Here is a 22,394-nt window from a genome sequence, read left to right as displayed (position 1 = left end):
GTACCTTTTAGTATCTGTCATGGCAGTCCTTTTTTAAACAGGAAAAAAAGAAGCCAAGATAGTATGAAATCTCATTACAATCATATTTTGGAGTAAAGTGACCCAAAATAGAAGACTCAAGCTACAGTTGTCCTCCATTCTGTAGTCAGTCTGTTTGGATTTTCACTAAGAACCACACAGCAGGTCTGAAAACTTTTTACATTAAATACAGCAACTCCACACCCACTGAATCACCAACAGATTTTTCACAATTGTGTTACTTACCCATAAATCACATCATCATCTGAATCATTCAGCATAGAAAAGGCAGGATTGTCTTTCAACTGTGACTCTGGAAAATATAGATATGATTTCATTTAACCAGAAAATTGCATTCCTGACTTCAAACTTTTAGATTAGACTTTTATCCAGAACTGAAGGGAGAGACTTTGTAGTTTCCAAGGAAGTTATGACTGGGATCTAGCCTGGAGTTTTACCCTGGCAAGGAAGGGATTGGAACCTGTGATTTAAACTCTTCAACCCCCCTCTCACAGTATGTCAGCATTCACAACAGCTGAAGTTGACACCATTGTCTAAAAACCCCAGGAGGTGGATAGTCTTTATATTTTATTAGCATCATTATTTCTTCCCAGGTACAATTTCACCTGTCCACATTACTTATACCTGATATTTTAGAACACAACACATTAGTCAGTAAATAATCTGGTTGAAAAGTATAGGCAGATTTTATGAAACATTTCAGTCCCTTTCCCTTATTTATGACTGAAGTTCTGAAAGTAATGAAATCTAAGAATTGTTTGGTCATTAATGCCTATCTAAGGTGTTATAACTTAGGGCAGAGTATTTTTCACTTTCACATAGGGAGGAGGAAGGTATGGCTGTAATTTCATGCTGGACTGGAAGGATGCACACTCTCTTTCCACTGGCTGTCTACAATACTGCCTCTCCAGGTTTCCCAGCATAGGCCTGTGAAATCTAGGGGCTAAGTATATCCCTGATGTAAGTTGACAACTCCACTGAAGTCAGTAGAATTACAGAGTGAAATCTGGCCCTAATGGTTTGTCACAAGATCCCATACCTTCTGCATGCTTTTTAATTCCTCTAGCCCAGGTACAGATGTAAATATTTGTTCCGAGCCAGCTAGCTAGTTGCATCTCCTATAACGGAAGTATGGGATTCCTGAAGCAGCTCCATTCATCTTAGTCCCAAAATCAGTTTAGTGAGAAACTGCTCTGCCCCAAACATAAGGCCCTCCACATGCATGTAGTACATGCTAGTTGCCCAGCATATTTACATTCAATGGTTAAAGCAGAAGACATCCAGTAAAATAAATAGCCATTTTTTTTATTGAGTATCCTAAAGCTATACAATATTAACAGGCACATACAATCCAATGTAAAATTTTCATGGATTAGATCAACACATATTTCTGTCATTACTGGCTATTTGAAGCCACCGTAAGCTGCTCCTACAGAACAAAATAAAGTGCTAATGAAACAGCCAACATGTGAAGATTTGATGAGCTCTATTGGCATGCCAGATCTCAGCAGCAATCTGGCAAATTTTACAGTAGGTCACTTACCATACAGTGCATTCTTTGATGGGGAATACACAAAGGCTAAAGTGTAAAGATAGAAGTTGAGTAAACCATAGAATGATAAGAATTCTGCTGGTAATAATAGTCAAGGATATTACACAATACAGCTACGTACATATTAACTTTGAATAAGCCAAACATTAGGCAGGATTCTCCCCGCAACAACATTTTCGGGAAAGCTTGATGATTTTTGCCCAGCACTTTCAAAGTATGAAGTGTGTACTGTTAAAAAAAAGTTTTGGGACACTGACGTTTAGTTTGGCATTGTCTTAGATTAAGTTAACTGGGTGGGAGGGAGGCGTGACTGCAATCAGATAGAACACGAAGACATGGTGGGGCTGTTGCCCTTGTTTTTAAGGTACCCTATTAAAGCGCTCTATTTTAGTTTCCACTAGTTTCAGAAAAGTTCAGCATTCATTTTCTAGCTGATAATGGGCACTTCTGGTCACACAGCCAGTTTCAGAATCTAGAGAGAACTGTACTCTAGTGGTTTGAGTTGAGGATCCAGAAATACACGTTCTAATCCTGGCTCCAACACGAACACTAGCTGGCAACATCTGGCAAATTGGCTTCCCCATCGCAAAATTTAGCGTATCTAAAAACCTGTACTTTATAATGAATGAGATGGAGCCAACTGCTTGACTATCAAATTAGAATTATGCAAATGCTGTTTCTAAACCGGAAGTTTTGGGAATATCTTCCAATGGTCGAAGCTCTAGAGCAGACTGTCTTTGCTTCCACCTTCCCCACCCAACCCTGCCCCGAAATGCCCTCTCTCTGTTATCTAGACCTGCACTGAATGGGTCTAAACAACACTGTAGTAAACATGCTAGTAACAAGTCTTTAGTAGTACTCCAGCTGTCCCTATACCAGAGGAGCTGTACCACAACAAAGGGAGATTTCTCAAAAATTGCCAGTGTAGACAAGACTGAACTGTAGCAAGATATGCATGAGCACTCTCCAGTTATAACAACATGATATTGCAATATTATTTTCCTTTCGTATTGGAAACTTAGCCCTGAACTGGAAAATGCAAGATGGCAGTTTACAGAACTACTTCCTGCCTCCTGCAATTACGCAGCCCATCATACTTTTGTTTAAGTGAATTTAATACCTATGCCAATTTGCAGACATCTGCTAGCTACATAATACGGTCAGCATAGGCAGCATCCATGTAAATTACCCCACAGCATCCTTCCAACATGACTCAGCCTTGCTCTGAAGGGATAACCTACTACACATATCTGGAAAGAAACTTGTCCTGTCTTTGTGCACGTTCAAGAGTGCCAATTATGGTTGTGGATTTTGTGATGTGGACAGCTGTTCAGAGAGACAAACTGAAACCAACACATTCATTTGGCAGCCATCATGAATAACCGTCAGAAAATAACTTGCAGTCACTACCAACCCGGGTTGGATTTGAACTGGTGATCTAGTGGTGAAAGGCACAATTCCTGAGCCATCGTCTCGGTACATTCATTTAACTGAAACAAGTTAACAATATTCCTAAATGACTGGAAGCCACAATGGAAGGATATAATTCTGATAATGAGTTGACAGCTCAGCTACAAAGTCGTCCTGTAGAACTCGTGCTCCAAAGCGTAGATAAAGTATAACAATGCTGTGGGAGACAAGACAGACACTGTGGCTATATGCACTGAACTGTAACAACATTTGATGAGGTGGGTAATGGGGCAGGGGTAAGAACAGAGTTATAAGAAAAAATGGCACCTTGTCTTAGACTAATGTGACAAATCTATTCAAATGTCTCTTAGAATAAGCAGCTGATTTCATACTCCTAATTCAGAATGTTTTTTGAAATTAAAAGTCAGTCAGTTGAAGGATGGGGAAATTTAGCCTATTTTTTCCTGGGTTTCCCATAAAGCACAATCCATGAAAGTCAGCAGTGATTTGACCCTACAGTGATGGAAGGTGCGTATTAGAACCTAGTTTAGAAAAAAAACATTGACAACTCACCCCAACCTCTGAATTTCACATACTGTCAGGATCCCAACTATACATATAAAATGATGGGATCTAAATTTGCTATTGCCACTCAAGAAATAATCTTGAACTCATTGTGGATAGTTCTCTGAAAACATCCACGCACACAATATGCAGCAGCAGTCAAAAAAGCGAACAGAATGTTGGGAATCATTAAGAAAGGGATAGATAATAAGACAGAAAATACCATATTGCCTCTATATAAATCCATGGTAGCCCACATCTTGAATACTGCGGGCAGATGTGGTTGCCCCATCTCAAAAAAGGTATCTTGGAATTGGAAAAGGTTCAGAAAAGGGCAACAAAAATGATTAGGGGTATGGAATGGTTTCTGTATGAGGAGAGATTAATAAGACTGGGACTTTTCAGCTTGGAAAAGAGACAACTAAGGGAGAATATGATAGAGGTCTATAAATTCATGACTGGTGTGGAGAAAGTAAATAAGGAAGTGTTATTTACTTTGTCTCATAACACAAGAACTGGGGGACACCAAATGAAATTAATAGGCAGCAGATTTAAAACAAACAAAAGAAAGTATTTCTTCACACAACGCAAAATCAACCTGTGGAATTCTTTGCTAGAGGATGTCGTGAAGGCCAAGACCATAACAGGATTCAAAAAAGAACTAGATAAGTTGATGGCGGATAGGGCCATCAATGGCAATTAGCCAGGACGGGCAGAGACAGTGTCCCTAGCTTCTGTTTGCCAAAATCTGGGAATGAGCGACAGGGAATGGATCACTTGATGATTACCTATTCATTCCCTCTGGGGCACCTGGCATTGGCTACTGTTGGAAGACAGGATACTGTGCTAGGTGGACCTTTGGTCTGACCCAATATGGCCATTCCTATGTTCAGCACATGAAACTCCACAGAAGGTGAATGCTGCCTTGCAAACAACTCTGCAGGGTGGACATCTCTCTGGTAGATACACATGTCCATAACTACAGTCTGATCAGTGTGATGGTGGCAGTAGTGGACAGTTCACTCTAAATAACTCATGAAAGGAGGTTACAGAGCAAGAGGTGTTCACCAGAGGACGGATTAGTAAACCACTCCCGGTTATAGGTGGCGACCACAAAACTGCTTTAGAAATAATTGATTTACAGGGGCAACCACAATGTGGGCTGCGTTAGCAGCTTGCCAGGACCCCAAAGGTTTTACCTAATTTACGTAAGACTGAAGTAGATTGCAGCTGTCCCCATCTTTAAATATGGAGGTGTGCCTCATGGATATTACAAGTCCCAACATGAAATGCTCCATCTTGTTCTGATAACCCTCACAGACTGATGCATACCAGGTCTTCTCACCTCTGAGGGCTGCACCTCCAGGATGAAAATAAGTGCAGCCACAAGCAACAGTACAGAAATCTGTCAGCTATATTTAGCCCTTGGTTGCCTCAGATTTAATCAGAGTGGATACCATCTCTTTCCAAGAGATAACACCAATTCTGTACCAAAACAGGTTCAGTCTCCTCTTAACTGTTGATGCTTGTAAACCACATTTGCTTAGTGTGTTTTAGACAGAAACAATTTTCCCTTTCATAAGAATATTCTAGATATACCACTTAAGTTTACAGTAACAGCCCCTTGCTTTCAAACACCATTCATGACGACACCATCAACCCCATTAGATGGGAGGAACAATCCCATATGTTTACGGCTCTTATACACATTCCCCTTTTGCAACATTTTAGGGCTGCCCTATAAAGAGCAACATAAGTCAATCTAAACTTTTTCCAAAAGGCAAACCATTTTCATGTCATGGAGAGTCAGATGTGGGACTCCACAAATCACTGCAGAAGTTTGAGCATTTACAGACTGCTCAACTCTCTCAGATGATCAGCACAATTGTATTTTTTTAATGCAGGCATACAGAGCAGGTTTTTAGCCACTCATCATTCTACTTATCCAAGAGCTTCACTGCCAGTTCACCAATCTCATCTTGGCCTCACTGATTCGAGACATTAAACAGGTCAGAGTGGGATGTCTTCATTTTGGGTTATCAATGTTCTTTCCCTTTCTGCTTCCCCTATTATCGAGGCCATTTGCCCCAGAGTCTAGGTTAACTAAACTCTCTGCATCCCTTAAAAACAGGCATTGTTGGTGCCCCACTGGCTTTCCTGGGCTAAAGACAGAATTTAATGGCAGACTTTCAGAAGAAAAGGACCATAAAAGTATGAAAGCTTTGTGAGCATCTCACAAGCTTCTTGAGCTCTACTGTTCTGAGAAACAAATTATGAAATCTGTCTCACACAATCTGCCTGGACAGCAACAGTGCAAGCTGAGCCACTGCATTTGCTTAAAAAAAAAAAAAAAAAGGTTCTTTATTTTTATAAACAGAGGGCCATGCACTTTCCAAGATCCACAGCATTGTTCTAGTGCAGTGGTCTCCAAAGTGGGGTGCGCAAGACCATCCTTGGGGGTGCACGGCAGGAGAAGTGCCGCTGAAGGAGTGCTGCTGGCACGGGGGCAGCAGCGCTCCCGGACCTTTGATTCTTTGGCGGCAGCTCGGCTCTCCCCGCTCCGTCTTCAGCAGCACACTGGCGGCAACTCTTCTTCCTTTTTTGGGTGGGGGCACTTTCCTAGAGCTGGCCCTGGGGGTGCGCGATCCAAAAATTTTGGAGACCACTGCTCTAGTGGGATATCAGTAGGAATTTTTTTTGAAAAATAAGAACTCTAAGATCTATCGATTATGGAACTGAGTGGTGTAATTTATTATTTGGTAAGTGCCGGTAGCATGAAAGATTTTAAAGTGTAGTTTGGATGCAGTGGCATTTTTAAGAATGAACCCAGAGAAAGTTGTGAATGGATAACCTGTTCTGAGGGTGCACCATTTTACTGATAACTTGATTGCCAAGAACTGTTTTTCTTTAAGAAAGTTTTACAAAGCTATAACTAGTACAATGCAGAGAATATGTACTTTAAAGACATCTTACCTAATGACAAGGACTACAAAGGTCAATGCAGTCAAGAATTTTAACCTGAGATCTGGAAGGATTAAGAACAATTGTCAGTCATTTGAGAGCTTACACCCCCCCTGCCCCAAATATCTAGCCATTCTTGGGGGAAACCCATTTGAAGGAAACATGAAGAAAATACTGCTTACCAACATAAGGCATGTTGCGAAGTTCTGAACACGCCCTCACTATCAGGAACAAAAGGTACAAGATATACACAGTTGCCACCACAAGGAAGAAGATTTTCATTCCCTGTAATAGAAAAAGATATAATCTAGTTTTACTAAACAAGAGCTATCCTTTTCTTTCTTCCTTCAGATCCATCCCAGAGACAGAAACCACCATCTCCAAAAGCATGATCCATTTGTTCAGGGCAATTAGGCTGGAGGAAGGAAGCATGATACTCCCTTGTCTGTAGCAGAAGCGGCTTGGTGGTTGTGTCAATCTTGGGACGTGGCACGGTGGAGCGGGTGTTTCATTAGCAAAGGCCACTTCTTTCAGCTGAATGGTTCAAATCTCAGAAGATTTCTAAAAATGGCCACACAGCTCTGTGAAGCTACAGGAGGCTGTACAGAACTGATTTCTCCTACAGAAGGGAAAGCAGAGATTTACTGAGAAGGCCAAATGTTCTGAGAATAGGAGGTGTGGAGAACTAAGAGGCCTAACAAGGAGCTCTTTTTTGGCTCTCTGAAAGGTAATGAATATGTTTCTGATGAGACCCAAGATGCCCTGGGTGGTTGCAACTGAGTTGTTACTGGTTAGAAAACAGTTCCGAACGGTCTTCCCTGGGGTGACAGCTCAACATTCACACTATGGCCTCCTTTCTTAATAGTGCAGTGGGCCTATGGATACATGCCCCTTAATCCAGAAGGAAACATTCCATGTCTCCAGTACAGAATATGCAATGGAGGGAGCATCTTTCTATAAACACACAAGTCCATTTTAAAGACATTCGCATTAGCCAAACAAAAAATCATCTGAACAATTTTCCTTAAAATAGTGAAAATATATTTTTAATCTTCAGATCTTCCATTCAGCATTTGGTTTTTTTAAAGTTTTACAGCAAAAAAATAGTTACATTTCAGCCTGATGAACAATATATAATATAATGTAATACTAAATAACTGCCAGATCTCTTCACACACCTCTTCCCCAGTCTTACCTGGGTAGACATACAAAATCCATATGGAAGTGTCAAAAAAGTTTGGGTTCAAAAAGGTTGATTCAAACTTACCTGAAAATTACCTGTGTCAACCCTGTACTGGTATGTTGGATCATGTAGTTCATTAACACTAGAAAATATCAAAGATCAGGAAGTAATCACAGTTCTAATGGTGTCAGGTTAAACCGGAAACATGCATTGACAAAAGACACTATTGGAATTCTAGACTTTTATACTGAGATTATGGATACTGGGCCAGATCCTCAGCTGATGTAAACTGGTAGTTCCACTGATTTTAAATTGAGACACATGGATTTATATCAGCTGAGGATCTGACCCATTGATTTTACTTGTCATGTATGTGGGGATTCTGGGTTTTCAGCTATTCTTTATTAATTTCCCATGTTTATTTTTGGCTACTTTAACACACAGTAATTTCCTACAAAACTTGGGCTTCACAGATTTATTGAGTTTGATTGGAGCAATGAAAAAAAAAAATGCAGGATCTGACTCTTCACTCATTGTCAAGTATGTATCCCTTATAGGACAGAAGGGCAGTCTCTGATTTCAGTAGCATTTTCCTGAAGCTGCATACCTTTCAACCTTACCCACCCAACCCCACTGTTTACTTCCCCCAGAAAAACAAAATATAAGAGGGACACAATTGTGGGTAATGTGCCTTAGAAAGCCACATCACTACAAATGGTGGGGTAGTTGTCTGGGAGGGGAATGTTTCTATCTTTATGTTAGCTTATCAAATTAGAAGGTCAGAGGGACTGATATAAGAGGAAAAATTAAATATATGTATTACTTGGCTAAACAACAGCTTGATGAGGTGAGTAGGACAGTTTACAAATACATGTAGAGTGTAAATACTGAGATGCAAGGTTCAGCATGGTCTAAGAGGGTACAGCACTTGGCGTAATGGAATAAAATTGAACAAACGAACATATCCTAACAGTAAGGTCTCTGCCTGGCCTTTCCAAGGGAAGGGGAAGCTCTACTACCTGGAATCCGGTTCTAAATTGAACAAAACACTGGAAAATGTACTGTAGGGAGCCATTATGCACAGGCTGTGGAATTTATATAGCTGTGTGTTATTAGGGCAGCCATTAGAAATTTAGTCTCAGTTTACAAAATGGGAAGATCTGACATAACTGGTGTAGCTCAATTTATCCATTTCCGGATCACAATCAAAACATCAAAAGACAAACAGACATCACTAATTGTAAACCACCTCCTCTTTCCCGATCAGCTTTTCCTCACTAAAACTTAGTGCAAAGGGAAATTACTTACGTTTGCCATATTCCTAATGTAACACAGGCCAACCATAGAAGACCAACGATAAAGAATTTGGGAAAATAGAACGTTAAGCATTTCCTTTCTCCCTGTTGGGGCAACAGAATACAGGTTAAGAACATCTGAATTCACCTGAGAGAGAATGTTAGTTCTCAACATATTAAAATAGGAACAGCCATACTTCGGGTTCACTCCCAAAGTGCTTTTTAAAAAAGCACCATCTGCAATTTATTTTGTAAGATCCAAAGCTCACTACAGACTGTATAAAAACTATGTTATAATCACATGCATGTTAAAACAAAGTGAGGCTATTGCAAGATCTGATTCACTTCATAGATTCTGAAGCTGCAGAATCCACTTCTTTCCATAAAATTGTGCTTCAGAATTTGAGTTCTCTTATTTTTTTTAAGATTATAAAATGTGTGGTTGCAAAAAAATAGACTTCCAAACATGAACCAAGTGGAAACTACCGCAGTGTTGCTCTGCAACTAGTCTAGAATAAGAACTGGGAGGTGTGAACCACGCCAAGAAGGCTGTGCCAGAATAGCTCAGTATTTCACTGCTAATCATTTTAGCCTCAAAGTCACATGACACATTCTCTACGCCGGTTTCTGAGATCTCCCTGACACAGTTTAAGAAAGGCAACAAGCTGGGTTTCTGAGATCTCCCTGACACAGTTTAAGAAAGGCAACAAGCTGGTCCTTGATATCAAAAAGGTGAAGAAACACTGCTCTATAACAGAGCCCTGTCTCTTCCCTAGCACAAGGGACAAAGCACGCAAATGGCTAACCACAAATCACATATTCAAGTCATAATACAAACAGTACAACACTATATCAGGCTTTCACAGCAGCTTTGTCACCCTGCAAATCCATTAAACGATGAGCTAGAATATATAAAACAGCTGATCTGAAATAAAATGGAAGAATGAGTTTAGTATATGGGACAGAATAAAAAGTCACATTACACTGTGTATTAGAATGAGCTTCATGAACACTTTCATATTAGGCATGATTTCATTTTGTTAACAGCTTGGAAAAAGTGTAGCACATAAATCAGGGAGAAAAATTAAAACTACATAATGCAAAATGGAGGTAATGTTAATATCTCTGCAGCAAGTACTGAGTAACTGTCCTCTCCTTACCTGCACTCGGATCCCGTGGTAGACACAGAGCCAGAACAGCAGCAATGCACACAGAAACACTGACTGAAAGAGATCATCAAGCAAGCCGGGAAACCAACTGTTCACCAAAAATGAGAGGGGGAAAAATGGATCTGTAACCGAATGGAAGAAAAAATTATAGAATTTTCTTTTCTTCTTCAATTTTACCCATTATCAATCAAAGGGGGGGAAAAACCCCAAACAGTCTTCAGAGAACAAGCAAGCAAATTTTTCAAAATCTTAGCAAGTAAGTGGCACTGCAGTTGGTTAAATCTGAAAGTTCATAACAAATACAAGGCACCTCCAACAGGTACTCCTCTCTGTGCTAAGCAATCACTAAGATTTTCCCCAAGATTTCCAGTAGAGTTCATGTTTTGTTAGCCCTTTAGTTAGAGGGCACCTACTACACAACTGTTTCTTGCTGGTTGCCTACAGTCAGGTCTCAGTGTAGTTCTAGTGTTAAAGTTCCTGAGGACATGTAACACGGCTGCTGCTGCCTGAGCAGTCCCTCATGGCCAGAGTCCCCTTTGCACTCTCTTGTCAGGACCACTTACACTTACTCAATTCCTATAAACAATCACATATTTTAAAGGGGCCAAGCTGATTGTAAGAGAACCCTACAAAAATGGCATAATATATATATACACACAAATACCATTGTAAAGCAGCAACAGGGGAAGGAGGATGGACATCCATTTCTGTTCAATTCCCCAGTCCCTCATGGAAAATTTCCGGAGGGAATGTGCAAACAGACACTGTAAAAAAACCAAAAATGTTATTGGCAACTGCCAGTTACTATATTACATACATCAGGCTTCATCTATCTTGTCCTTCCGAGCCTCAGCAGAGCTAACAGAGACTGTAATGCACTAACAATGTCACTCAAAAGGAAGTGTGCTCTGTCGAGCAGATTTTATCACTGGGAGTCAGGTCTCTTTCTCAGGTCTATTTCTCATTCTGATATGTTGTGTGACCTTGAGCAAGTCACTTAACCTCTGGGACAAACTGAAATGGAAACCAGCTGCTACTGCACAAATCAGCATAATTTGTGTGATGCTGCCAACTTACTGTTTGATATTACTATATATACACACACACTATAACAACATACCGATATCTGCCTAAACTAGCCAACAAAATTCACTGTCAGGTCAGGTCATATACCACATTCATTGTTAAAAGTTGTGTGTACACGCGCACATGCATGTGTGTATATATATATATACATACACACACACACACACACTCATATACATTATTCTAGAAAGTGTGTAGCAGCACCCACTACATTCAAAATTACATTAGGACTTTTATTCTAACCCAGTGTTTTCATTCATTAAGTCAGAAATTTTTCACTCCAGTTTTTCAGAAATATTTCATTACTTGGTCTCAGCCTCAAAGTGAATTTTTTCTTGAAAGTATGAGCAAAATTCTTTCAACCATTTTGAGTTGTACAAAGTATATGATTTTCCCTATTTGCAATGCTTCCCCCACCCAATCCAAAAAACACTCAAACACGGCTGAACTTGAAAATTTAGGTTGAACTAAACCCTTCCATTGTTTGTACAAACTTTAAAGCACAAACTGAATTATAAGTACTTTTAAAAATGGTTTTGCACATGCACAGTAGGAACCTTTGCCAATGTTGAGAGCTATGATACCAAACACAGGACTGTGTAGCAGTTGAATTGGCCACCTGCACACCTATCCCCAGCCCTCCAAAAAAGGTAAGTAAGAGACTGTACTCACAGTGACCATGAAAGTAAGAACTACAAAGACAAATCGGAACCAGATTTCCACTTGTGAAAAAGATGGGTTATAGGTTTTCCACTACAAGATAATAAAAGATAAATTGGTATGTTAAGAGGAAGCTGATAGAATTTGCATGACATAAAAAATTACTAGTACTTGCAGACACAATATTGCATAAAAGTCTCTACAGATGAACACACTGGCTTTCTCAGGTTTAATGGCCAAGCCATTTCAAATTCCACTGCACCACCTTAGAAAGATTAAGGCTAATTCATGTCTTGCCACCTTCTCCAACCTCGATATTGTTATGAAAATTTCAATAAATTAAAACAGAGCTAAAGCAGCCTACTGTTCCTCATGCTTAATACGAAGTTACAGGATAAAGAAGAAGCACGGTACATTCTCAAAGTGCCATCATACATGCCAAACCATAAAACTAAGGCAAAAAAGAGGATGAAACCAACATAGGTTAACTTCCCTTTGTTTAAGACTTTACAGTAAATTCATCGATTGACTCAATCCACTGCAAGCTTCTTTATTTTTTGAAGACCAGGCATGTTCGTAGCTGACTAAACTTGCTAAATTAAGAAGAGATTAATGATCGCTAATTAGCTCATTTATTTCTCCATCTGGTTTTTGCCTCAGGAAAAAGGAAAGCAAGTTCTAAAAATGTGCAACTAACTTAATTTCCTCCCCCATAACACATTTTATGGATAAAATGAAAAGGAGTACTTGTGGCACCTTAGAGACTAACAGATTTATTTGAACATAAGCTTTCGTGAGCTACAGCATCCGATGAAGCGAACTGTAGCTCATGAAAGCTTATGCGCTACAGTTCACTTCATCGGATGCTGTAGCTCACGAAAGCTTATGCTCAAATAAATCTGTCAGTCTCTAAGGTGCCACAAGTACTCTATTTCTTTTTGCGGATACAGACTAACACGGCTGCTATTCTGAAACCTGTCATTATGGATAAAATGTAGCTTATATAAACTTTTACAAAGGATAAGGGTTTAAGTTATTCTGTGGTCCACATATTAGACTTTAAAGGAGACTTGGAAAATGGTTATAAAAATGTACAAGCCCAGGCACAAAAATCTACTCGCCAACACTCTCTGGCCCCTTGCATGACTTTGGGCAAGTCACTTCACCTCTCTGTCACTGGTTTCCCTCTTTGTCAGTCTTGTCTATTTAGACTGCAAGCTCTTTAGATCAGGTACCATTTATTTTGCACTACATGTACAGAGCCCCACTATGTTACACACTGTGCAATCTCAGCTGGGGATACTAGGCACTAAATGTAATATAAACAATACAAGAGCATAGGGAAGACAAATAAAATGTGAATTTATTTGCCCTGGGAAAGCAGAGTTTTGCAAGGCTGCCTTAAAGGTCATGTGCAAAGCAAGATGATAAACTCTATCGCTTCACTAATGTGCTGAATACTCCCCACTTACCCAGCAAAGAGGTGCATTCAGTGTATAAAGAACTAAAAACTAACGTTTTCCCTTTTCATTTTAGGTCCCTGCATGCTAGCAGCTGTGACACACACACACAATGCTATACGCTGGAATACCACAGCGCAGCGACCACTGCTAGAACATACACCCAGACCACAGCAGCACAGGCAGGGTCAACCTCAAAGTTGCTTTTTGTATATTGGCTTTGGAGTCACTCAGCACAAACTGGTGAAGTCCTGTAAACATTTTGTTTTGCAAGTCACCTTTATACGCTATGGTTTACACTCAGCATATTTCTTCAGGGAAGAATGCCTCTGCTTGTCTTGAGTACATTTTTCCCTTTCTGCCCAACACTGTGTGTGCAAAAACACCCAAACAAAAACAAAAAAAACAACCCAATCAAGAGAGTTTCCTATAATGATAATTTTCTAACCCCATATGCTTTTGGAAAGTCTGGAGAAATCCTGCTAACCTCAATACACCTACCATAACAGTTGTAAAAGGCCAGTATATATTTGGGGATGTAAGATTTGAATTCACATATTAACCTATCTAAATGAGACATTTCTTGTGCGCTTAGATTCTAACACTGCACTCAGTTGAACATGGGAATGACAGAAATGCTATTTTTGGATTGCCTATTTGTATGATCATAGCCAGGAGGCTTTTCCATTTTACAGTTATTTCTTAGCAGTGCTTGAGTTCAGAGCTGTAAGAACAAGACAAGGGTTTCACATATGCATTCAAGTTCTTTTCAATGGTGTGCTTTGTAAGAAAATATAGAATGGCTTTCTGAACAGGCTTTCCTTATCCACACTAATCCGAACTGTACTAGCTGTAATCATGTTTGAACAGCTGTTGCTAGCTGGGTCTTAGTATGGCTTTGAGTGCTGATAAAGATTTCTTTTCTAGAGAACAGCACTACAGACTACTGCTCTAGGTAAGCACAAGTTCATAAAGTTCTGACAGAAGAGTCCTTCTCCAGAGTAATCAGAGAAATAGTGCTAGAACCTCGACAATGGCAAATAAAGTATGTTTACAATCTCAGTGAGGATAGGGCCTTAGCCTCCACACTTTTTCTGTGCAAGTGTTTCACCTTCAAAAGAGAAATGACGTACATTTTACTATGGTTAAAGTCGCCTTCTGCAACAATAATTAAAACTGAAGATTTTTTTTTTTTTTTGCTAGCATGATACTGTTCACTTACTGTGAAATTCACATTCTTGATGGGGTACATCAGCTTATTCAGATCCTCAAAACCAACAATGACTTCGTACTGAGTGTAAGTCAGGTAGCCAAGGTGAACCACAATGATTTCGGCACATTTCTATGAAAACACACAGTAGAGTCAGAATACCTCATAAGAGCTTTATGCTGTAATTTATATTTAAGGGCTTACACCTCAATAGGATTCAATTACAAAAAAACGACTAACATAGTAAAGTTATAATGGAAAAACAAATAAGGAGATCTGAGAGAGATTCCAAAGAAACTTATTTAAGGCACTCAGACAAAGTAAAAGCTCAGTGGGTGTCAACTGCCCATCAGCCAAAATACAGCTTTATTTCTCAGTAGAAACGGATCCAAGTGTAAGGTCTCCTGGTACCACTGATTTTTTTTTAAAAGATGACCTGCAAAAGACAAAAAGGGGTCTTTTTTTTCTTTGATGTATGAATAAAACTTGAAAGCTTTCTTTAAGAAGTGGCTGTTTTTTTAAAATGTCTTATAAATTTCTGATCTTTGATGTCTTCTGTTGTGTTTTCTTTCACTTTGAGATAGTTACAGATTAAAAGCACTAAAAGACTGTCTGGCTCTGAGGTGGTATGAGGTTCTGCTGAGGACACCAAAGCAAAGGATTGGAGAGCTTTATACAGACATTTTAAAAAATGTTAATGTGGGTCCCTTCTTAACCCACATTAATATACAGTACAAGGAAATCACATCCTCCAGAGCCAACTAAAAATGTACAGAACCACCAACAGTGTTTTTTGGGGGGGTAGAGGGGTCCCCAAACAAGTGACAGTTTTAGATTTGTCTGTGTGCTATTCTTTCTTTCAGTGTCAGAGAGCTAAGGAGAATATCAGAAAAATTCTAACCTTTCCAAAGAAGGTAAGCACTCAGTGAAGGATATTTATATGCCTTTGTACCTATGAAACCAAAAACTGTAAACATATGAGCAATTAAATGCTCCAACAACTCAGCAGCAGCAGAAGTGCTCTAGGCTGTCTTTGCTCAATCCACTGTTTCCCCAGATTATCCAGCAGATTAGTTCGCCATGCTGTGGTAATTTTCAAGTAATTGCTCAATTTATCATCTATACCTAGGGCCCTACCAAATTCACGGTTCATTTTGGTCAATTTCATGGTCAGAGGAATTTAAAAACCATAAATTTCATTATTTTGCCTATTTGAATCTGAATTTTCAGAGTGTTGTAATTGTAGGAGTCCTGACCCAAAAAGGAGTTGTGCGGGAGTCGCAAGGTTATTGTGTGTGTGGGGGGGGGGTTGCGGTACTGCTACCCTTACCTCTCCGCTGCTGCTGCTGCTGGCGGTGGCGCTGTCTTCAGAACTGGGCAGCTGGAGACTGGCGGCTGCTGGCCAAAAGCCCAGCTCTGAAGACAGAGCTACCGCCAGCAGCAGCACAGTAGTAAGGATGGCATGACATGGTATTGCCACCCTTACTTCTGCACTGCTCCTGGCACGGTGCTTCCTTCAGAGCTGGGCAGCCAGAGATGGGTGGCTGTTGGCCAGGTGCCTAGCTCTGAAGGCAGCATAGAAGTAAGGGTGGCAATACTGCAACCTCTCTAAAATAACCTGGTAAGCCCCCTGCAACTCCTTTCTGGGTCAGAACCCCCAGTTTGAGAAATGCTGGTCTCCCCCATGAAATCTGTATAGTATAAGAACGGCCATACTGGGTCAGACCAAAGGTCCATCTAGCCCAGTATCCTGCCTTCTGACAGTGGCTAATGCCGGGTGGCCCCAGAGGGAATGAACAGAACAGGTAATCAAGTGATTCATCCCGTCGCCCATTCCCAGCTTCTGGCAAACACAGGCTAGCGACAACATCCCTGTCCATCCTGGCTAATAGCCATTGATGGACCTATCCTCCATGAACTTATTTAGTTCTTTTTCAAACCCTGTTATAGTCTTGGCCTTCACAACATCCTCTGGCAAGGAGTTCCACAGGCTGACTGTGTAATGTGTGAAAAAATACTTCCTTTTGTTTGTTTTAAACCTGCTGCCTATTAATTTCATTTGGTGATCCCTAGTTCTTGTGTTATGAGAAGGAGTAAATAACACTTCCTTGTTCACTTTCTCCACACCAATCATGATTTTATACACCGCTATCATATCCTCCTTTAGTCATTTCTTTTCCAAGCTGAAAAGTCAAAGTCTTATTAATCTCTCCTCATATGGCAGCCGTTCCATACCTATAATAATTTTTGTTGCCCTTTTCTGAACCTTTTCCAATTCCAAGATATCTTTTTTGAGATAGGGCAACCACGTCTGTATGCAGTATTCAAGATGTGGGCATACCATGGATTTATATAGAGGCAATATAATACTTTGTGTCTTACTATTTATCCCTTTCTTAATGATTCCCAACATTCTGTTCGCTTTTTTGACTGCCGCTGCACACCTAGTGGATATTTTCAGAGAACTATGCACAATGACTCCAAGATCTCTTTGAGTGGTAACAGCTAATTTAGACCCCATCATTTTATAGGTATAGTTGGGATTGCTTTCGAAGGTGCATTACTTTGCATTTTCAACATTGAATTTCATCTGCCATTTTGTTGCCCAGTCACCCAGTTTTGAGAGATTCTTTTGTAGCTCTTTGCAGTCTGCCTGGGATTTAACTATCTTGAGCAATTTTGTATCATCTGCAAATTTTGCCACCTCACTGTTTACCCCCTTTTTCCAGATCATTTATGAATATATTGAATAGAACTGGGCCCGCAGTACAGACCCCTGGGGGACACCACTATTTACCTCTCTCCATTCTGAAAACTGACCATTTATTCCTCCCCTTTGTTTCCTATCTTTTAACGAGTTATCAATCCAAGCAGGACCTTCCCTCTTATCTCATGACAGCTTACTCTGCTGAAGAGCCTTTGATGAGTGACCTTGTCAAAGGCTTTCTGAAAATCTAAGTACACTGTATCCACTGGATCCCCCTTATCCACATGCTTGTCGACCCCCTCAAAGAATTCTAGTAGATTGAGGCATGATTTCCCTTTACAAAAACCATGTTTTGTTCCCCAACAAATTATGTTCATCTATGTGTCTGACAATTTTGTTCTTTACTATGATTTCAACCAGTTTGCCTGGTACTGAAGTCAGGTTTACTGGCCTGTAATTGCTGGGATCACTTCTGGAGCCCTTTTTAAAAATTGGTGTCACATTAGTTATCCTCCAGTCATTTGGTACAGATGCTGATTTAAATGATAGGTTACAGACTACAGTTAGTAATTCTGCAATTTCACATTTGAGTTCCTTCAGAACTCTTGGGTGAATACCATCTGGTCCTGGTGACTTATTACTGTTTAGTTTACCAATTTCTTCCAAAACTTCCTCTAAGGACACCTCAATGACAGCTCCACAGATTTGTCACCTAAAAAATAGGTTAAGTGCACACAAAAGACCAGATTTCATGGTGGGATACCAGATTTCACAGTCCGTGATCCGTTTTTCATGACCGTGAATTTGGTAGGGCCCTATCTATACCTAGTAAGAAAGGGACATGGCTTACGTTCTTAAGTCTGCCCATTTTTAAGCAGTCTCCATTTCAACCAACAAGACTGCAGTACAAATACACCTTTGCACCCTGCTCAAGTTTCTAACTCCAACAGCTGTGACATTTCAGTGGCTATCTCCCAGAACAGTGCTGGGAACTGGAAGAATGCAGGGGAAGAGACACACTCTGGTACTTCAATTCCTTTCACAACTAGAAATGGAAGTCTAGGTAGAAAGAAACTAACTTCCAGACACTGTCAGGTGAATGACATTTATCTTTTCCACTGGTTCTGACTAGTCATCCAGAGTTCAATGTTACTCAGGTAAGATCCAAAGTTAATCTAACTTTCAACATGTATATAGTATAGACACTCTACTGGTTTTTGGAAGAGACTACTCTTGAGAAAGAGTGAGGGTAATAAATCTTTGGAACAATTTTTACCAAGGGTTGTGGAAGATTCTCTATCACTGGCAATTTTTAAATCAAGATTGGATGTTCTTCTCAAAGATCTGCTCTAGTTCAAAGAGGAATTATTTCAGGGAAGTTCCAGTGCCTGAGTTCTGCAGGTCAGACTAGATGATCACAGTTGTCCCTTCTAGCCACAGAATCTGTGGAAAGATGCCAGATTGTCCTCCAGTCTCTGTTGCTGTCAAAGTGAGTCAACAGAATCAAGAGAAACAGAAGATGCACAATACTGTTGTGATAATGCATGAAACTTTCATAAGCACTTAAATGACTAGGAGCCTACGACCCAATGAATGTAAATAGGATTTGGGTTCCTAAGTCATTTAGGCACTTTTGAACATTTTACCTAATCTTTTTATTATTTTCTTTTTTACATCGTTTAGAGGGGAACACAAGCCAGAAAACTAGAAGCAGCATCTAGACTGACTTAAGACATTCAAACCGTTCAGAATGCCCATGTGTAAGTGAGACAAAGTGACTAAGCAGAGACAGAACATCTCTTAACATACTCAAGTTACAAATATTTGAAATATTTCACTAAGACTGTCATAAATATAAAGGGAAGGTTAACCACCTTTCTGTATATAGTGCTATAAAATCCCTCCTGGCCAGAGGGAAAACCCTTTCACCTGTAAAGAGTTAAGAAGCTAAGGTAACCTCGCTGGCACCTGACCCAAAGTGACCAATGAGGGGACAAGGAACTTTCAAATCTGGAGGGAGGGGGGACAAATGGTTTTGTCTGTCTCTGTGATACCTTTGCCGGAAACAGATCAAGGATGCAAGTTCTCCAACTTCTGTAAAGTTAGTAAGTAATCTAGCTAGAAAATGCGTTAGGTTTTCTTTGTTTAATGGAGTTGCAGGGGGTGGGGTGGGGTGTCACAAGGTTATTTTAGGAGGGAGGCGCGATATTGCCACCATTACTTCTGCGCTGCCTTCAGATCTGGTGGCCGGAGAGCAGCAGCTGATGGCCAGGAACCCAGCTCTGAAGGCAGCGCCCCAACAGCACCAGGGCAGAAGTAAGGAAGGCTTGGTATGGTACTGCCACCCTTACTTCTGCGCTGCTGCCTTTAGAGCTGGGCGGCTGGAGAGTGGCGTCTGCTGACTGAGGACCCAGCTCTGCAGGCAGCAGCTCAGAAGTAAGGTTGGCAATACCATACCAAGCCTTCCTTACTTCTGTGCTGCTGCTGGCAATGGCCTTCAGAGCTGGGCTCCCAGCCAGCAGCCGCCGCTCTCCTGCTGTCCAGCTCTGAAGGCAGCACCACCACCAGCAGCAGCGCAGAAGTAAGGGTAGCAGTACCACAACCCACTCTACAATAACCTTGAGACCTCCCCCCCCAGCCAACTCCTTTTTGGGTCAGGACCCCTACAATTACAACACCATGAAATTTCAGATTTAAATAGCTGAAATCATGAAATTTACGATTTTTAAAATCCTATGACCATGAAATTGACCAAAATGGATGGTGAATTTGGTAGGGCCCTAATAATGATATATGGTCCTCACTGTGTAATTAAGATCTTTCTTCTAAAGAAAGTCTCACTCATGAGGTGCTATAGTTTGATGGCTCTAAGTTAAACTAACTCAAATCTTAGATGCTGGAGAAAAGGGATGCTAGAACTTAAAAACCTTAAATGAATACACTTAAATAATGTTTTGTCTCAGACTCAAGGCAGTGACTATATTACAGCATTCTGATTCTTCCATTTAGGATCTGTTCACATTAATACTAAAACAGTGCTAGCAGCAACTGCGTTTAAGCTAGTTGTCACTAGCTGAGTTTTACCATTTTCCCAGTGTGAAGGGGATTTTTTTTTTCTGTAATTCAGTTCCATTCATGCTATTGACAACCTGAAAAGTAGTCTATATTCTGGTTTGGTTACTATGGATCTCAAAAGAAGTCATGCCACACAGCTGGACGAAGCCATTTTACAACCTTGCTAGCAAAATCCAAGAAACACAGTATTACTAGCACAACTTCAAGCATAATGTAGACAAACTCTTACTGCAGGTTTTCCCCTGTGGCCTCCTTATCAGATACTCTCCCCACATCTACCACGCACGAGTAGTTTTAGAAGAATAAACTTTACAATCAGTGTTGTTTCAAAAAAAATACTTACTTGTGCACAGTTCAGTATTCTCGTCCGATTGTAAACTTGGTTATTAATAAATGATGAGCTTCCATTTTCTTCTACACCACGTATTTTAACTGTCATAGTAACATTTGTTTTGAAGCTGGACTCTGTAATTAAAGAGAAAAATATTAGGCTGTTGTCCAAAACAAATGCAGAAATGAAATCTCAAATAGAGTTACTACATGCACCAATACTCCCAGCTCACTGAAACTGATCCAGTTATGCTTTGTTACAGTAGAGAGGAAAAATCCTGCATTTCTGACTTGGGCAAGAATTCCCATTAAAGTCAGTGTGGTATTCAGTGCAGTTAGCAATACCTGATAATGTGATTTGAGAATCTGAGTGTTAATCTAGGGTCAATATCTTGTAACATCAACTAGTCTAATCCCAAAAGAGGAAGCTAGAGAGAGAGAGAGAGAGAGAGAGAGAGAGACAGACAGACAGACAGACAGACACAGACAGAGACACCACATTACTGCTTTAGCAAAAAGTATAAAAAAGAAACAACTTTGAAATGTCCCTGCAGCCATTCCCTTACTTTCTTAGCTAATAAGTCAAGTTCTGCATATTTCTTGTGATGGGTGGGTTTTTTCCATGCATTTTGGATCCAGGTAAAACTACATGAGAATATACATGACAGCTAAGTGAAATACAGGTCAACTACTGTAACCGTAATTGACTTGTTATACCTACTGTAATAAAATTCCAGGATAACATCAGTTTTCTGAAATAATAAATTGGACAAGGTGCTTACCGTTAGGCTGATCCAGCTGAATCACACATGTCAGCCACAGCTGCTGATTGTAAGTAGACAACGGTTTTGAATTTAATTTAAATGGCCTCATCTGGAAGAAAACAAGAAGGATTTGAGATAATTCACGTTCATCCTACTGCACTAGCCATTTGGACATGCAACAAATAAATACTTCTGTTACCATTCTACACTTCTGACAGAAAAGCATGTTTTTCTTTTAATCCATTAAATGATCAGTTCTTGGTACAGTGCTGGTGGTGTGAACACCACCCTCGAATACATTTCATTTTATCAGCACAGAGAGTTTGTGTAGCTTTTGAATTAAGAAGAGACAAAAGTATTTAAAGAAAATAAAAGCAGCAGCAAACAGTTAAACAAAGAAAATGTAAGTACAGAAAGGAAATACAGTTTTATGTTTTCAAATTAAGTACCAACAGTAGTTTATTTCTAGCTCTACACTTCAAGAATCGGAGTTTTAGTCATCAGATTGCTACATGTCAAGCTCATTCAATCTTTTGTATCGAAATGGCAGCCATTTCCCCTTGGATGTTCTAAAACTTTTATATTCCTTTTAAAACCATGAAACAAGAAATGGATAGGTACAAACTACAAGCAGAAGTAGGTCAAATTCTGAATGGAAGTTTTTCTAAAAGATATACTCTAATTCAAACAGGAATTAATTCAGGGAAACCTGTGTTTTATACACGAGGTCAGACTAGAAAGATGATTATAGTGGTCTAGATTCACAGATTACAAGGAGTAGTGGTAGAAAAGAAAGGCTTGGCTTTTCCTTGCCATACCTCTGCTCATTTGGGTACAATAAATGTGTAAGAATGAATTTGAGCATAACCTTTCGTGAGCTACAGCTCACTTCATTGGATGCATTCAGTGGAAAATACAATGGGGAGATT

The 22,394-nt window shown here is 40.0% G+C and overlaps 1 protein-coding gene across 2 annotated transcripts in view; it reads right to left on the bottom strand.

The window, feature by feature from the left end:
* Positions 1 to 22,394, bottom strand: part of TMEM181 (transmembrane protein 181) — a 59,039-nt gene that overhangs the window by 6,643 nt on the left and 30,002 nt on the right. For both annotated transcript variants that reach the window (XM_048844142.2, XM_048844144.2), the window contains exons 4-16: positions 21,484 to 21,574; positions 20,715 to 20,836; positions 14,602 to 14,721; positions 11,932 to 12,012; positions 10,838 to 10,937; positions 10,165 to 10,295; positions 9,018 to 9,109; positions 7,794 to 7,851; positions 6,709 to 6,811; positions 6,539 to 6,590; positions 3,136 to 3,218; positions 1,583 to 1,672; positions 265 to 331 (exon numbers count right to left, since the gene is read on the bottom strand). In XM_048844142.2, coding sequence (XP_048700099.1) covers positions 265 to 331; positions 1,583 to 1,672; positions 3,136 to 3,218; positions 6,539 to 6,590; positions 6,709 to 6,811; positions 7,794 to 7,851; positions 9,018 to 9,109; positions 10,165 to 10,295; positions 10,838 to 10,937; positions 11,932 to 12,012; positions 14,602 to 14,721; positions 20,715 to 20,836; positions 21,484 to 21,574 — 1,190 coding nt within the window. The remainder of the gene's footprint in view (positions 1 to 264; positions 332 to 1,582; positions 1,673 to 3,135; positions 3,219 to 6,538; positions 6,591 to 6,708; positions 6,812 to 7,793; positions 7,852 to 9,017; positions 9,110 to 10,164; positions 10,296 to 10,837; positions 10,938 to 11,931; positions 12,013 to 14,601; positions 14,722 to 20,714; positions 20,837 to 21,483; positions 21,575 to 22,394) is intronic.

Source organism: Caretta caretta, chromosome 3 (genome assembly GCF_965140235.1).
Source record: "Caretta caretta isolate rCarCar2 chromosome 3, rCarCar1.hap1, whole genome shotgun sequence".
Lineage (NCBI taxonomy): Eukaryota > Metazoa > Chordata > Testudines > Cheloniidae > Caretta > Caretta caretta.
This window is presented reverse-complemented; position numbering and strand designations above follow the sequence as displayed.